This window comes from Hyla sarda, chromosome 1, assembly GCF_029499605.1.
Source record: "Hyla sarda isolate aHylSar1 chromosome 1, aHylSar1.hap1, whole genome shotgun sequence".
Lineage (NCBI taxonomy): Eukaryota > Metazoa > Chordata > Amphibia > Anura > Hylidae > Hyla > Hyla sarda.
In genome coordinates, this window is record NC_079189.1 from 433,397,796 (window position 1) to 433,415,523 (window position 17,728).

A 17,728-nucleotide genomic window follows, 5' to 3' on the forward strand; every position below is an offset into this window, starting at 1 on the left:
CAAATAGCTATTACTTGCCTGTAAGATCTGTTCTTATCAGATTAATTTCTGCCATGCTTATTTCCAAGGACTGTATATGGGGTTCCCTTTATTTGCTTCTGTCACCTTGTACGGGACCTAATATGGCAAATTCCATTGAGTTGCTTGAGGTATGCCTCGGGCATACCTATTTTTTGCTGGGTTGTCAGGGAGCGTCTGCGATCCACTGTGGCGGGTCTTTGCCAGGGATTTCACGAACCCTTGGAAGAATCTGGGGATACCGCCAGTGAGTGTTCTTCTCTACCACTGGGTGCTATACCAGGTCTGCCCTCGGCCAAATTCCGGGCCCCGCCCCCACCGTGGATGGCACTGGCCGAATGCCCTTGCAAGGGCATTGTCTTTCCTGGCGGACGCTAAGAACGCTTTCGCAGTTCCTCCTCATGTCCACTGGTCACCCATCAAGGGAGTGTGCTTATACTGTGCATGCAAGCTATCCCTCCTCAACAGGCTGCCGCATCCGCAGCTAGTGCTCCGGTCCCCACGTCCAGTGCGAGGTCTCTGTGGAAGTGTCCCTGCAATAACAATCCGCGGCTGGATTCCGGTATCCCGCTGCTAGAGGGAGGTGTCTGATGGAGTGACTTGTTGTATACCATGGATGCCAGACAGTGGTCTGCGGGGTTTTTCTCTGCCGCCTGTCACTCATCACATGGCTGATCTATCTGCGGCTTGAGTTCTGGTACCCCACTTCTGTGCGTGATGTCCGAAGGAGTGACCCGTTGTATACTATATACCCATATCAGTAAGCCAGACAGTAGTCTGCATGGCTTTCTCCGCCGCCTGTCACTCCTCACACGGCAGATGCATCTGCACAGTAATTGCCTATCTGGCTGTCCTTCCCTTTTCGCCAGCGCCTGGAAGTGTACTTGTTCAGCCAGACTGTTGTCCGCACTGTTTCCGTCGCAAGTCGGTCTCCCATCTTATGGCTGGTAAGGCTCCCGTACCTAACTGCTGGTGTGAGGAATCTGGATGCGGGTCCCTGCAGTAACACGGGACTGATGCCAGTCAGCCAGCCTTTGTCTGCTGGGTCACCCGTTGGATCGGTCGCACTCCAGTACCCAACTTTCTGTGGGTGGGTTTGGAGGAGTGATCCTTTGCGTTTAGAAGTCCTATACCAGTCAGCCAGATGGGTGTCTGCATGGTTTACAACTACGTCGGGTCAACTACTATACACTTCTCACACCGGACGGAAGTTCAGGTAACCCACGGCCAAGGTGTAGTTTCGAGTAAGTCACCCCATGTTGCTCACTTGCCCTGTACAATGCACCACATACTGGTTTGCAGGATTCTCTACTTTGCCAGGTCCCTCTCTACATGCCCACCGCTCTCACGGCTGACTGCTGGTCACCCTCTTTCAGTGTGGGGTTCTGGATGCATGACCCGGTGTGGCCATGGACCCTATGCCATATAGCCAGACTGTGTCTGCATGGTTTCACCAGGTGACCTCCCCCATTCTTGTCGCTCCCGTGACTGCAACCCGGTGACTCACTTTCCATGGGAAGTTTCACACAGTGTGTCTATGTGGCTTCATTGTACCTTTATACCTGCAAGTCAGACTGTTTGCATGTTTCCTTTCCCACATACATCCTTCATCTCTTGCATCTGCGACAGCAGTCCTGGTGTCTAACACCATTAGGAGATGGGTTGTTGGTGTTTCCTGCAGTTTCCATGGCTTTTCACAGAAACAGCAGCGCACTCTGTTCCCCTTTCTAAGAGTGCCACGTTGGTCTGCTAGGGGCATGGTTGTGGCGCATCGTTGGGTGCTGAGCCTGTATTCCATACTGCCGGATTTTTGGATGTCTGCGGTTCTTTATGTCCGCAGTCTTGGTACCCCACTACTGTCGCGAGGTAACCATGTCTGTGTCCCTACATAATAAAAGATTTTTTTTTTTTTACTCACCGTAAAATCTCTTTCTCGTAGCCTTCATTGGGGAACACCGTTACTGATAGGTATATGCTCTTGCCACTATGAGGCGCTGACACTAGGAAATAAAAGTCGGCAGGATATACCCGCCCACTGGACATGAGGTAATCAGTTTTGTCACTAAGCAGTAGGAGAAGCCAACAAAGAAATACCCTAGAAAAAAATCTGGGATAAAGATAAAAAAAAAAAAACAATAACCGGAAAGGATTATCCGGACAAAAAAAATTAAGAAATGGGTGGGTGCAGTGCCCCCCATGAAGGCTACGAGAAAGAGATTTTACAGTGAGTACAAAAAAAAAATCTCCTTTTCCTGGTCGCTCTTCATTGGGGGACACCGTTACTGATGGGACGTACCAAAGCAGTCCCCTAGGGTGGGAATAACAACCACCAGAGAAATTGAATCAGTCCAAAGACCAAACCCACTCGTCCGTAAGGCCTGCAGATGAGATACGGGGCCAGACACAACCGACGCCCAGAAACGGAGCTCCCGGAAGATCCCCCGTCCATGAAGATGGACTAGGATGCCAATGGAAGGGGACCGTCCATTGCAGAGACTCTAACCTACGGTCAAGATAGAGAGCCAAGAAAATGGCGGCTAGGAAGCCAGATGGGCCGGAACCATCCTGGAAGGAGGAATGAAATCCACTCCAAAAAACACAGAATCAGACAGAGGGCTAGCCCGGTTGGAACACAAAAATGGAAAAAGGAGCACAGCAAGAGAACCCAAGTAGCAATTATGAAAAAATGCCACCAACAACTTGATTGCTTTATAACTTGCTATAGTGAATTTTTTTTTAAAACATTCACAATATGAAAAATTGAGTCTTTGCAAAAAAGTAGAAATTACAGAATTTCAAATCACCCAAAGTGCACCTTCTTTGGACGCGCTCGACACTCTCCGGGCTGTAGGTAAATTTTAGCCCATGTCCAGGCTTCATTCAGCGCATAGACCTTCCTCTCACGAAGGGGAACAGGCTGGAGCTTGCGTCGATACCTTACGACGTTTCGGAGGACACGCCCCCTTTCTCACGTATCCCTAACGTGCTCACCACCACCACATTACATAGGCATGTCAATCTCGCGAGACTTTATCTCTACAAACGAGAGCCATAAGATTAAAATCATATATATATAAAAAAAATAATAATAATAAAAATGACATCAGTAAAACATCGGACAGCATACAAGATGACTTCTCACAGGTAAACTCCATAATTACATCATTCATTAAGACCATTCGGATACAGTGAATTGAGTGTCTCGATCCAATAAACTTCACGTTGTAGCAATCTTTTCTTTATTTCACTTTCACTTTTACCTTGTACTTCTTCAATTATCATCCATCTCAATTCACTGATCCTATGGTTCTGTTCGACAAAATGTCTGGCAACACCCGTTTCACTGTATTTATTACTTTCTTCTACTGTTTTTTTCTTAGCTAGTGCATTCCGGATTACCGAACGATGTTCCGTAATCCGGTATTTCACACTTCGCATTGTTTGGCCAACATAAATTCTGCCACACGGGCACTTTAGTAGGTAAATCACCTGTTTCGTTTCACAACTATACTATCCCCTGATAGGAAACTTAGTTCCATACAGTGGATGAACGATGTGATCGCTTTTGATAATACCAGAACAATTTGCGCATGACAAGCAAGCAAATGTACCTTTATTTTTAGATTTTAGAAAAGTCTGTTTTGTTATTTTCTTCTTTTTAATATCAGCCCTCACCAGGCTGTTAGCCAATGTCTTTCCTTTTTTATACGTGAAACGGGGCATGTTGCCAAACATCTTACCAAATTTCGCATCAGCCTTAAGGAGACCCCAGTATTTCTTTATAGTATTTTTAATCAATCGGGCATGTTTGTCATATGTGCCCAAATATACAAACTCATCAGATAACTTCTTTTTGTCCTTCTTTTTTCTATGTCTAAATTGTTGTCTAGGAATCTCTTGCACTTCGTCTCCCACCTTTTTAACCTCATCTTCTTTGTATCCTCTTTCAAAGAATTTCTTGACTAACATCTCCTTATTTTTCACATACTCCTTCTCGGTGCTGCAAATTCGTTTAGCCCTAATGAGTTGACTCTTGGGAATCCCTTTGAATGTCTGTGGGGCATGAAAGCTATCTCTAGATAGCAAATTATTTCTATCAGCCTCCTTTTTGTATAGTGTGGACTGAAGCTTCGTCCCTTCTTTGTAAACCTCTACATCTAAGTAATGGATCCTCTGGAGATCTGCCTCCAATGTGAACTCAATTAGTTCATGGCACTGATTTAGTGCTTCAACATATCTATCCAATTCGTTATGTGTTCCTTCCCACAGCATAAACACGTCATCCACATATCTAACCCACGTGGCGAATTGTTCAATCTGTGGGAGGGAATATACGAATTGAAGCAGAATGAAGCAGAAAAACAATGAAAAATATACGAATTGAAGCAGAATGAAGCAGAAAAACAATGAAAAAGTGTACAGAAGATTGGCAGGAGCTCCGACAGCCACATTTAAGAAAGAGATATGTTACGCCGAGCGCTCCGGGTCCCTGCTCCTCCCCGGAGCGCTCGCGGCATTCCTCTCTCTGCAGCGCCCCGGTCAGACCCGCTGACCGGGAGCGCTGCACTGACTCTGCCGGCGGGGATGCGATTCGCATAGCGGGACACTCCCGCTCGCGAATCGCATCCCAAGTCACTCACCTGTCCCGGTCCCCGGCTGTCACGTCCTGGCGCGCGCGGCTCCGCTCCTTAGGGCGCGCGCGCGCCAGCTCTCTAAGATTTAAAGGGCCAGTGCACTAATGATTGGTGCCTGGCCCAATCAGTCTAATTAGCCTACACCTGCTCCCTGTCTATTTTACCTCACTTCCCCCTCACTTCCTTGCCGGATCTTGTTGCCATTGTGCCTGGAGAAAGCATTTATTGTGTTTGCCATTACTGTGTTCCTGACCTCTTGCTATATCCATTGACTACGAACCTTTCCGCCTGCCCCGACCTTCTGCTACGTCTGACCTTGCCTCTGCCTAGTCCTTCTGTCCCACGCCTTCTCAGCAGTCAGCGAGGTTGAGCCGTTGCCGGTGGATACGACCTGGTTGCTACCGCCGCAGCAAGACCATCCCGCTTTGCGGCTGGCTCTGGTGAAAACCAGAAGCAACCTAGAACCGGTCCACCGACACGGTCCACACCAATCCCTCGCTGACACAGAGGATCCACATCCAGCTAGCCGAATCATAACAAGATACACATTTTACTTGATGAAACATTAGAGTCAGGCATCATAGATGCAAATCTACATTGTGCACTAATCAATAACTTTCCAAGAATGCCTATACTGTATTTATTTGTTGCCCAAGGTCCTTAAGAGTATGGAGTCCCCACCGGGATGCCCGATCGTATCCGGGGTGGACTCCATACTCTATCCCTTGGCTGTGTATGTGGATGGTTTTCTACAAAAAATTGTACAGAGATTGGACAATTGTCTATGTGATACAAACGAGTTCTTGGATCGCATAGACAAGGTCAATATTAGTGAGGACATGTGGCTATGTACGTTAGATATTAAGAGCTTATACACAAATATTCCCACATATGAGGGGCTAATAGCAGTTAAAGAAGAATTGTACAAGGATTGTACAATTCTAAAATTCAATTTGTGATGGATCTTCTGGAGCTTATTCTAACTAAAAATTATGTTAGATTTGGAGAAGATTTTTTCTTACAACTACAGGGCATTTCAATGGTGTCCCCGGTGGCCCCATAATTCGCCAATATTTTTATGTCCATGTTTCAAGAAAAATTTGTATATTCCCTCCCACAGAGTGAACACGTTGCCACGTGGGTTAGATATGTGGACGACGTGTTTATGCTGTGGGGAGGAACACGTAACGAATTGGATAGATATGTTGAAGCACTAAATCAGTTTACAGGGTCTGATCTCCTGAAATGCGTAATACATTGCCTTTTATTTGTTTTTGTTTAATAAAATGGTCCTGCTTAGGATCTTTTTACTTCACCCTGGACATCATTGTCTTCATGCTCTAAGTCGCAGCGCCAGTACTCAAGGGTTTCTTTTCTACTCCTTCCTTCCACATGACCTCAATGTAGACTTCTCTCAGCCAAGATTCATTACCACAGAATCTGCAAGTCGGACAAACATTTTAGGCTCCTTTCTGCAGCTTTATGCTCAGTGCTTTACAGACTCCCTGTATGTATTGTCCTACATAGTAATTGTGCCCACTTGTACCCCATATAGCAGTTAGGCCCTCATAAAGCATTAGGCCACCATACTGCCCCCACATAGCAGTAGTTTTTTTTTTTAAGTGAGGCGGGACCACATCACAGTCCAGTGAAGCTACATCACTTTCCCTCCAGAGCCTCAGTCCTAGAACATACTGAAACACCTGGCTCCTCGCTGCTGTCTGCCCATTTGTCACCCCTCTCTGCCCTGCCAGGGTTCCCTCCATGGGTGTTTCTCACTGACAGGAGTGGCCTGAGGAGCCTAGTAGCCACTGAACCAGCTGGGGAAAGCCATCTTAGCAGGTTAGTAGCCATGGGGGAGGTAAAGATATGTGCCCCCTGTCTTGGCCGACTTGTGCGGCTGGGGCAAATTCATCCTGTAGCTGTCATCGGGGATGTCGCCGGCTGGCAGCAGATGGGTAGCAGCAGACACGTTTCCAGGTAACACAGAGCTGGATGGATCCCAGTGATCTCAGAACTATAACTCCCAACACTACAATACTACTATATAGTAGTACAGGATTTATAGTGCAACATGCTGGGAGTTGTATTTTTGGTTTGGGTCAGCTGCAGCACCATAGGCTGTCTCAGATCATGCTGGGAGTTGTATTTTTGGTTTGGGTCAGCTGCAGCACCATAGGCTGTCTCAGATCATTCTGGGAGTTGCAGTGTAGGTACAAACCAACTCTGATTCATGGTGGCAACTGGCAAGTGCAGATACCTGGTGTTTGTGACATGATAAGAAGAGCAGCCAGGCAGGTGTCAGTAAGTACTCAGTCAGCTTGCGGCACGCTCTGCTCCTCTCTGGAACAAGTTGGGACGTCACTGGGGCCAGGGTGTGCTGGCATGCCAGAAGCCAGCACTATCTTAAAGTAGCAGTGATGGCCTCAGACCCCAGGCTATGGGCACCAAACACCAGGCTCCTTGCTTCTCTTCTGCCTGGAAATTCCGCTGCAGCAGAGTCCCACTGATTTCAATTGGATTCTGCTGCACTGTGCACATGGCAGAATTTCGGCAGCAGAAATCCTATTTCCGGCATTAGCAGAAACAATTAACAGGTTTATTGATTCTGCAGATTCTGCCATCTATGGAGATGGTGCATTTCCAAGCTGTCCCGGCACCACCAGAAAACGCATATGTGGGGAATGTCTGCCTGTGCTCTTCAGGCAGATATTCTGCACATTTTACGCCATGTGAACATAGCCTAAGGATGCATTTCTGCAACCTGATGTTCCATTCCAACAGGAGACACATTTTCTGTTCTCAAGAACACGGGGGTCCCAGTGGTTGGACCTCTGGGACCCATGCAACGTCCATAGCTAAACTATGGTGCTGCAACATCTGTGACATCATGCAACTTTGATAAAACGATGCCAACTCCTTATCCACTCAGCTTGGCAGCTGCCAAAGCTTAGAGGTATCTTTGTGTAAACCCAGCTGTATGCTTATTTAAAAAAAAAAAAATAATCCTACTTTTCAAATCCGATCACCTGCAGTCTGTATTGCAATCAGCTGTTATTGCCTGGAAAAGATATGACTGACCAGGGTACCATATGTCCAGGTGTATAGGGGATCAGTAGGTAAAATAGTTAACATCAAGCAAGAGCCCCTTTATAAGACTCATTAGCCGTAATAAGGAATATAGAAATACACACATTGGTTTGAAAGCAAATTTGACACCAATACATAGATATATATATATATATATATATATATATATATATATATATATATATATCTCTAGTGTTCAGAAAGAAGGTTGCAGCAGCACTCCACCAAAAAATGGCGGCTCTTAGCCCACTTTTTGATAAAAACAGAGGTGGCCTCACTTCAGATTGAACCCTAACACGCAGGGGCAGATTTATCAAAACAAGTGCAGAGGAAAAGTTGCCCACAGCAACCAATCAGATTGCTTCTTTAATTTTTCAGAGGTCTTGTTAAAAATGAAAGAAGCAATCTGATTGGTTGCTTAGGGCAACTGGGCAACCTTTTCTCTGGACAGAAATCTCCCCTACTTATTTTACTCACCTCTATAGCCTTGCACCCTCCCTGTTCACAGGAGGTTTTTGAAATTAATAGTGGATCCTGCATGTCACTAGTCAGAGGCTATAGTAAAATTGGGGCAGAAGTGAGGCCACCTCTGCATGGTGAATGTGGGACACCTTTTGATCAAAGAGTGCTCCAAGAGAATTGATTTTTTGACCAAGAGTGCTGCTGCAACCTTCTTTTTGTATACTTTGTATTTACCACATTAGGTAGTTAGTATTAGGTAGTTGTGCTGGCCATTTTTCAGCTTTGTTTTTATTTATTTTTTTGCAAAAATAAATAAATGAATAAAATATATTGTAAGGAACCGTCCTTGGGGATAGTTCTGGGATCGTCCTGGTCACTGCCATGGGACACGTTTCCTTGCAAAAACTCAGTAGACAACAGTTCAGGATACAAGTCTGGCACCTCGCCAGCTTTATTTACAAAGGTTGCAGGCAAAAACATAATATAACACTGGAACAGAATTAAGTCCTAGACAGTCTGGTCACTGACTACAACTCTCAGCATGCCCTGCCTAGTAACTGGTGAGCTACCCTCATCCAGTAAAACATATGATGCCTGAAACCTGATTACTCACAGTTCACATTTCACTTGGGCCACTCACAGCTCCAGCTTTGTGCTTCCCCCAGCAGGGCCCTGTCTCCCCCTTACAGCGGCTTACTGTTTCCAAGGGAGAGCCCAGATCACACTGAATCTCATCCTTTTGAAGACCTCCCCTCTCTGCCGCCTGATTGATTACTTAGGCCCCAGGTGAAGGATTCTCCAGAGTGAGTCAAGGAAATACACCCTTTCCTTGCCACATTATCACAATATATATATACATATTAAACTTCTTTTTTATCATAACTTACACAATGATCCTCCTTAATTTCAACAGTGTTTCTTAATAAAATTGGTTGATGTGTTACAGGCTCTATTAACTCTATTCATCCCTTTTAGAATACAGATGCAGCTGTTCTTGCTACATGCTGATAGATGATTGGTCCCTCATATCATTTTCACATATAATTTCAAATGCAATACTGAGTGACCAAATCCCTCTCTGAAGCTCCAGCAATTACAGTTGCATTTAAAATGATTTGCAAAAATGTTATATTAGTTGTGTTGAGCAGGAGTATGACCTGCTTTAGACTCCTTTAGAATTAGAAAGATCCCTTAGGCTATGTTCACATGGTGGAATTACTGCTATACCACTCAAATTACTCTTAGAAAAGCGCAGTTTTTTTGCAGTTTTACGGAATTCCAGTGGAATTTCTGTGCTTTCAAAACACAGATCCCAGTCGAGTCCCATTAATTTCAATGGGGCTCTGAATGGAATTCCCCAAACTTCAGATATGTCTTATAATTTTGCTGAATTTGGAATGCGGAAATTTTGCTGTGTGTATGAGACAGTGGAAATCCCATTGAAGATGGCAACTATATATATATATGATTGTCTGTGTTATTTCTCCAGATATCCTTATGAATCTGCCCAAATCAGTTATACATACAACTTGTGTCCCTCACATTCTGAAAAGGACTTTGTGTCTAGCTGGGTAGAATTCTCCCATGAGCGGTTAGAGGACTACAAATGGAACTATTTGGACCAATACATATGCTCTGCAGGGTCAGAAGATTTCAGGTAAAACACACATGTATAAAAAGCTTATAAGTTGATAGTAAGAAAAAGAAACTGACAATTCTATTATTTTATTTAGTCTGATTGAGTCGCTAAAATTTTGGCGCACACGTTTCCTGCTACTTCCCTCTTGTGTGGGGCCTACAAAGCGGATCACTGAAGGAGAGCAACGATGTGATCTGTATGGAGATCGGCCTAGATCTGAACAAGAGGAAGGTCAATTGTTGGATGGCTTCTTACGGTTTGTGGAGGGACTCAATCGCATTCGAAGACGTCACAGATCAGATCGAATGATTAGGGTAACAACCATTTCCCCCTAAAAGATCACAGGATCATATGCCTGATATGTATGTGATGTCACTTTCTTTTGTTTCCTTTTTATTTAATAGAAGGGAGCAGGTATGAAAGGATTACCGCTTCCTCCTCATCCGCCAGAACCTCCAGGACCTCCAGTTGGAAAGAAAGGAACATCTGCACTATCAGCTTTACTAGAGATGGAGGCAAATCAAAAGTAGATCCATCACCATGTTTTTAAATAATATTTCACCTGTAACTTGGGCACATAGGGAGATTAAACTAATTATGTAATTTATTTCCAGAAATTTAGGGGAGCAGCAATCTTTAGTCCATTCTGGGAAAGCATCATGTCAGGCCACAGACCCTGTTGTTACTCCAACATATGTTGACAGCCCTCGCAAGGTAAGTAAGAAGGTGCCATTTATGGAAAGGGAGTTCTGTATACCTTCGGCCACCTCTTTAAATTTTCAGGCCTGCCTATTTTTTCAAACCTGTTTTTCCTTCAAACCTACGTAGTCAGCGCAATCTGTCAATACCTTTCTTTATGCCTCTGTCTGCACTATCGCTTCCCTCTCAGGACGGGGCCTTTTTTATGGATTTTATACGCAGTCCACGCACCGCACCATCCTTCAACCCACAGGTTAGTCTCTAAGGAAGCAACTATAGTTGGTCACCATAAAGTCTTGCATGGACTTGTTGCATGGTATATGTTGTTGTGTATAGAATACAGCATGTCTGCATTTCTTAGATATTAAAGTTGATTCATGACAATAACAGATTTTATCTTAACAGTTCCATGTCACTCTATACTTACCTTGTATCCTATGTGTGGCATATACTCCATTTTAGTGTACACAAGAGCATGTTTAAAATAATACCCTTATCAAAAAAAAAACTGTTGGACTGATACATAGTTGCATGCAGTGTTTTTACTGACCTGTTATACTGTGCACTTAAGTGTATGTTTGTCTGAAAGCGTCTGTAAATGTGCTTTATTTACCCTGAGCAGGTAAGCTCACAAAGTAAATTTTATATCCCTAGATATCCCAGACCCATAGCACATGAAGTGGTTGATGTAGTAATGTTGGCCACATTGTGACATATAAAGAAGTTCACCATTTATGTACTTCCTTACAGAATATTAGATGTATGTTTTCAGAAATATTTCTATTGACTCCATGTACTGCATACATAGTGGCCCTCATTGACTAAGCTAAAAACAACTAGTTTTTGTCGGGTTTTTATGGTTCATAGTGGCCCTGATTTACTAAGAGTGGAGTGTAGTTTTCTTTGTGGGTTTTAATTTCCTACAATTATTTCCCACCTTATTTACTAAGGTTTCTCTACATTTTCCACTTTCCCTACACTTTGCTTTTTTTACACATGCTCTGATCTGTTGGGTTTTCCTCAGCTCAAATCCACCACATTTTCTGTGGAAACTTTTGTAAATATGTTGTTTTTTTTGTGAAAATGTTGGGACATGCCCCCTTTTCTGCGACCATGCCCACTTTCCTGGCAGCCATGCCTTTTTGGGGTTTTCTCAGTAAAATGGAGAGCTAGTCTGTTTTTTTTTTTCTTTCAAATCTGGCACAAATTCTGGCACAGACAGATTTTCTGGCGCAATGCACCCCGGAATTTGGTGCACAACCTGACAAAACATGTCGGGTTTACAATAGTAAATCAAGGCCAATGTCTGCGCTAGTGTGCAAAAATCTGACAAACCTGACATTACGTTGTGAAAAGCCAAAAAAGGGGTGTGGTCTGATGCAAAGGGACCGTGGTCGGTTTGAATAGGGGAGTAAACTCTACACGCTTAGTAAATGAGGGCCAATGTGTACAAATATGCTCCAAGGGTACGTTCACATGGACAAAATCCACTGCTGATTTTGCTACCAGTGACTTCAGTGGGTCCACGGAAATTCTGCAATAGTATCAAGTTTGGGGGGGTTGTTTGTTTCTGGTTTTTTTCTTCACCAAATTGGCATTTGAAATTAGATACAACATCGGGGCAGAGTTCCCCCTTGATAAGATAACTTGATACTCTCTTGTAAGTTCAAATGGACTCAAATGTAATTAATAAGGAAACTAATTCTATGACATTTTCATTCACTGTTGGCTGCCAGTTATCTTTTCTGACTTTCCAAATGTTCGCGTGCACATGTTAGGGGGAGGGGCAGGCCTCAGCCAGACAGCTTTGCTGCCAGCTTATCCCTTCCAAATCAAAAGGATCAAAAGGGTCAGGCAGTGAAAAAGTCAACATGTCCAATTATTCTCTTCCCTTACCTGATCTATTTGGGAGGTGAGTGAGGCTGCCATGCACTTTTACTAAAACAGAAGATGTCGTTGGAGAGAAGGGTCAAGCATGCTGGATTTTTGCTGCCCGACTCTCTAGTTCTTAGAGAGATAATCTAGCGTTAGAGCTGTCTGGCTGTGGTTTACCCCTCCCCTCCCCATAGAGTATGGAGAGAGATCGGGAGAGATAACTGTTGGCCAAACAGTATGGGCACTTTTTAGATAGGTGAAAGGTTGGCCAGCTTTAGCCAAGGTGTAATGGCATACAATTCAAATTTTTATTTTATTTTAAATAGAATATAATTTAGACCTTATTAATCTTGCACACTGTGTGACATTTGTGGGTTATATAACATCCACTTTGGTATTAAAGAGGTGCCCAGTCAACTTTTGAACAACATTATACAGAATTCACTAAGCATACAGTCAGACATGTTTATCTTTCTACTGCTTATTCTAAAACTGGAAACCTTTGATGTCTGGCAGATTTCTGTTGACCAGAGTGCATCTCCCTACACTGATGGGAATAATGCTCTTGTTACAAACAATACCTCTCAGGAGAGAACAATTAACCAGATTGGGAACATAGAACAGCAGCTTCCCTCAGCCGAGTCGAGGTATAAAGTGAAAGTTTTGTTATGTTTGAGTAAGGGTTCTGTAAAATGGATTTCTAACTATTATTCCTTTTCAGTGTGTCACAGGTGTCTGGTGGTCCAAGCACACTACCTTCCAGTGCCAGTTTAAGTGAGATCTTGGAAGCTATGAAACATCCCACGTAGGTACTTCGAGAGGTGGAACATAGATATTTATATATATATATATATATATATATATATATATATATATAATGTTTTTTGTTTTGTTTTTTTTAGAAAACCTTAAAACCCTTTGTTTTAAAAGCAAGGCAATCCTTGTAAAAATGAGTTGATATGTCAATTCTGTTACTGGAGGACACAGAAGGCCATGGGTATATGCTGCTACAAAAATTTGTTAGTTTAGTGTTTGTACGGTGGAGATCTTCCTGCTTTTGCAGGTTTTCTCTGCTTTTCTTTCTAGGTAAGAAAACAGGGATGACTTTGTCTTCCTGTTGTCTAATAGTGAGGAGGGAAAACAGTGTTGATTTTCATCTCAGAAGATAAGGTGAAATTGAGCACCGTTTTTGGCATTGGGAAAAACATACACATTAGGCCCCTTTCACACTGCCATTGTCACCAGGGAGAATAGCAGGGGAAAAAATATTGCTTGCACCATCTTTTTCTCCCGCTATTTCCACTGAAAAACAGCGGCGCCCGACCTGGGATCCATCACGACCCGCTGTTGCCCGTTGCGCCCTGTCAAAATGATGGCCGTCAAACGAAAAAAAAGAGAGAGAGAGAGTTTGATGGCGGTTCTCGATGGGGAGCAACGGCAGTGTGAAAGAAGCCTTAGATGGTCTGTCCCATCAAAATCAGCAAGTTTAGCTGACTTCTATCTAAAGTGTTTGGGGGCCTTTACACCACTGTTGTCCTCCAGCCATGGAGTCAGTGTTCTTCTTCCCCAGTGCTCTCTCACAATCAAGTGAGATGGACTGAATGGGTGAGCCTGCAGAAACTACACTGCTCAAAAAGATAAATGGAACACTGAGATAACATCCTAGATCTGAATAAATGAATTAATCATATAAAATACTTTCATTCAACATAGTTTAATGTGCTGATAACAAAATCACACAAAAATTATCAATGGCAATCAAATTTATCAACCCACGGAGGTCTGGATATGGAGTCACACTCAAAATCAAGGTGGAAAACCACACTACAGGCTGATCTAACTTTGATGTAATGTCATTAAAACAAGTCAAAATGAGGCTTAGTAGTGTGTGTGGCCTCCACGTGCCCATTTGACCTCCCTACAATGCCTGTGCATGCTTCTGATGAGGTGGCGGATGGTCTCCTGAGGGATGTCCTCACAGACCTGGACTAAAGCATCCACCAACTCCTGGACAGTCTATGGTGCAATGTGGCGTTAGTGGATGGAGCGAGACATGATGTTCCAGATGTGCTCAATCAGATTCAGGTCTGGGGAACGGGCGGGCGGGACAGTCCAGGAACTGCTGACACACTCCAGCCACATGAGGTCTAGCATTGTCTTGCATTAGGAGGAACCCAGGGCCAACCGCACCAGCATATGGTCTCACAAGGGGTCTGAGGATCTCCCCTCGGTACCTAATGGCAGTCAGGCTACCTCTGGCAAGCACATGGAGGGCTGTGTGTCCCCCCGAAAGAAATGCCAGCCCACACCATTACTGACCCACCGCCAAACCGGTCATGCTGGAGGATGTTTTAGGCAGCAAAACGTTCTCCACGGCATCTCCAGACTCTTTCACATCTGTCACATGTGCTCAGTGGGAACCTGCTTTCATCTGTGAAGAGCACAGGGCGCCAGTGGCGAATATGCCAATCTTTGTGTTCTCTAGCAAATGCCAAATGCAACCCCCACCTGTGGATGTCGGATCCTCGTACCACCCTCTTGGAGTCTGTTCCTGACCGTTTGAGTGGACACCTGCACATTTGTGGCCTGCTGGAGGTCATTTTGCAGGGCTCTGGCAGTGCTTCTCCTTGCACAAAGGTGGAGGTAGCGGTCCTGCTGCTGGGTTGTTGCCCTCCTACGGCCTCCTCCACGTATCCTGATGTACTGGCCTGTCTCTTGGTAGCGCCTTCATGCTCTGGACACTACGCTGACAGACACAGCAAACCTTCTTGCCACAGCGAGCATTGATGTGCCATCCTGGATGAGCTGCACTACCTGAGCCACTTGTGTGGGTTGTAGACTCCGTCTCATGTTACCACTAGAGTGACAGCATCGTCAGCATTCAAAAGTGACCAAAACACCAGCCAGGAAGCATAGGAACTGAGAAGTGGTCACCACCTGCAGAACCACTCCTTTATTGGGGTATTGGTGTCTTGCTAATTGCCTATAATTTCCACCTGTTGTCTGTTCCATTTGCACAACAGCATGTGAAATTGATTGTCAATCAGTGTTGCTTCCTGAGTGGACAGTGTGATTTCACAGAAGTGTGATTGACTTGGAGTTACATTGTGTTGTTTAAGTGTTCTCTTTATTTTTTTGAGCAGTGTATAAGGCTAGATTTCAGGCAGTTTTTGAACCAAAGCCAGAAGGTTATTCAAGAGGAATAGGGAATATAAAGGAAGGATTTATACTTTTCATTCCTACTGGATCCACTTCTGACTTTGGCTCAAAACTTGCAGTGGCAGTTTTCCAAAAAAACGCCAGGAAAAAACCTCTGGGGAAACCTAGACTTAAAGGGTAGCTCCCACCATCCTTTTTTTTTTTCTTTCTGTCCCTGCCTATTGTCCATCTATCCCTAACCCCCTCCCTGCCTTAAATTTATTTTTTTTGTTAAAAATGCCTTTTGTCTGCCTGGTAGTTTGCTCACTACCAGGCAGACATCCCCAGTAGGCACGACGTCACTGATGCCTGCTGGGGGGGCACACTTCCGCCCTTAATTCACCTATTCAGTGTACCTCCAGCCAGGGCCGGATCATCATTGGCGCGCATGGAGCGCCTGCTCCGGGCCCCGTGCCCGCAGGGGGCCCCCATCACATTCGGGACATCCCTGTGTCCCGAAAAATCTTTTCAGTGTCATCTTCAGTGCTCCGACCACATCTCCTCTCCAGTCCCGGGACCTACTGCTATGGCTCATAGGCCATAGCAGTAGATCGTGACCCCGGAGCAGTGGTAGGAACACTGAAGTGGGGCTGTAAACAGGCATACAGCCTCCAGCCATACACTCTATATGGTTGAAGACTGTATGTCTGTGGGGGAACTGTACTGCACCTAATGTGGGGGAACTGTACTGCACCTAATATGGGGGAACTGCACTGCACCTAATGTGGGGGACTATACTGCACCCAATGTGGGGGACTATACTGCACCCAATGTGGGGGACTATACTGCACCCAATGTGGGGGACTATACTGCACCCAATGTGGGGGACTATACTGCACCCAATGTGGGGGACTATACTGCACCCAATGTGGGGGACTATACTGCACCCAATGTGGGGGACTATACTGCACCCAATGTGGGGGAACTATACTGCACCTAATGTGGGGGAACTATACTGCACCTAATGTGGAGGACTATACTGCACCTAAAGTGGGGAACTATACTGCACCTAATGTGGGGGACTATACTGCACCTAATGTGGGGGACTATACTGCATCTAATGTGGGGGACTATACTGCATCTAATGTGGGGGACTATACTGCATCTAATGTGGGGGACTATACTGCACCTAATGTGGGGGAACTATACTGCACCTAATGTGGGTGAACTGTTGGGGGGGGGGGGGCGTTCAGCATAACGAAGTGCTCCATCTTCCCGCAACCCCCCCCCCCCCCCCCCGGCCCCGCCGCGCTGCTCAACCCACTACCCCCCCCCCCCCTTAGTTCACCTATTCAGTGTCCCTCCAGCTGTTTCCCCACTACAACTCCCAGCTTGCCCTGACATCTAATGGGGGCATACTGTATAGGTGCACACGCAACCCCGCGCGCATCCTCTTCCTTCAAAGCGCTCGTTCCCGCCTGTCTAATTGACAGGCAGGGAGCGCGCGCAGCCTGATTAAATTCAGACCGATGCCCGGCCGGCATCGGTCCGAATTCAAGCGTCATGCCAGGCTGCAGCCGGCCACTAGGAGGGAGACCCCTAGTGGCCGCTTTTTAAATGTAAATTAAACCATTTTAATGGGGGAAAAAATAATAAAAGTATATTAGAGATATGTTGTAGTACAAAAGTACTACAACATATCAAAAAAAATATATTTGGTGACGGTGCCCATTTAAGGAGTTGAAGTGAATAAGACATGGTCAATATGCAGTGAGTATGGATACCTCTTACCCACCTCTTGCTAGGTGACCGTTTTGGCAGCATCTTAATGGAGCTGATGCATATTGGTGGCTTTTTACTATTGTTCTCCTTTTATGGTGCTTCAGCAGATCAAGGCATTTCTCCTTACTGATCCCTCTTTTTGCTGAAGGTAGTATACTCTTGATGGTATTATGATGGTATTGTGCTTCCCACCTTCTGCTCCTTTCCCAGGGAGCACTTTCTACATCTTCTGGCTGTAATTAAAGCACTTTGTTTGAGAAGTTAGATTCAGCTTCCTTTTGCGGGGCTGGCTGTTGTCGTTATATCTGATGGTTCTCAAAAAGGAATGGTGGCATTCAAGACTACCATTCATTCATGGTTCAGGTTGGCCGTTTTCAAGATCCACCATTTC

General features: G+C 44.9%; 1 protein-coding gene across 12 annotated transcripts in view; it reads left to right on the forward strand.

Annotated features, from left to right (window-relative positions):
* The window catches only part of DEPDC5 (DEP domain containing 5, GATOR1 subcomplex subunit), a 94,868-nt gene that overhangs the window by 50,920 nt on the left and 26,220 nt on the right, over positions 1–17,728 (forward strand). For 10 of the 12 annotated variants that reach the window (XM_056530706.1, XM_056530703.1, XM_056530730.1 and 7 more), the window contains 7 exons: positions 9,694–9,861; positions 9,938–10,157; positions 10,248–10,369; positions 10,458–10,557; positions 10,733–10,795; positions 12,934–13,064; positions 13,139–13,222. In XM_056530706.1, the coding sequence (XP_056386681.1) occupies positions 9,694–9,861; positions 9,938–10,157; positions 10,248–10,369; positions 10,458–10,557; positions 10,733–10,795; positions 12,934–13,064; positions 13,139–13,222 (888 nt within the window). The other 2 variants (XM_056530736.1, XM_056530778.1) reach the window with 2 other exon arrangements.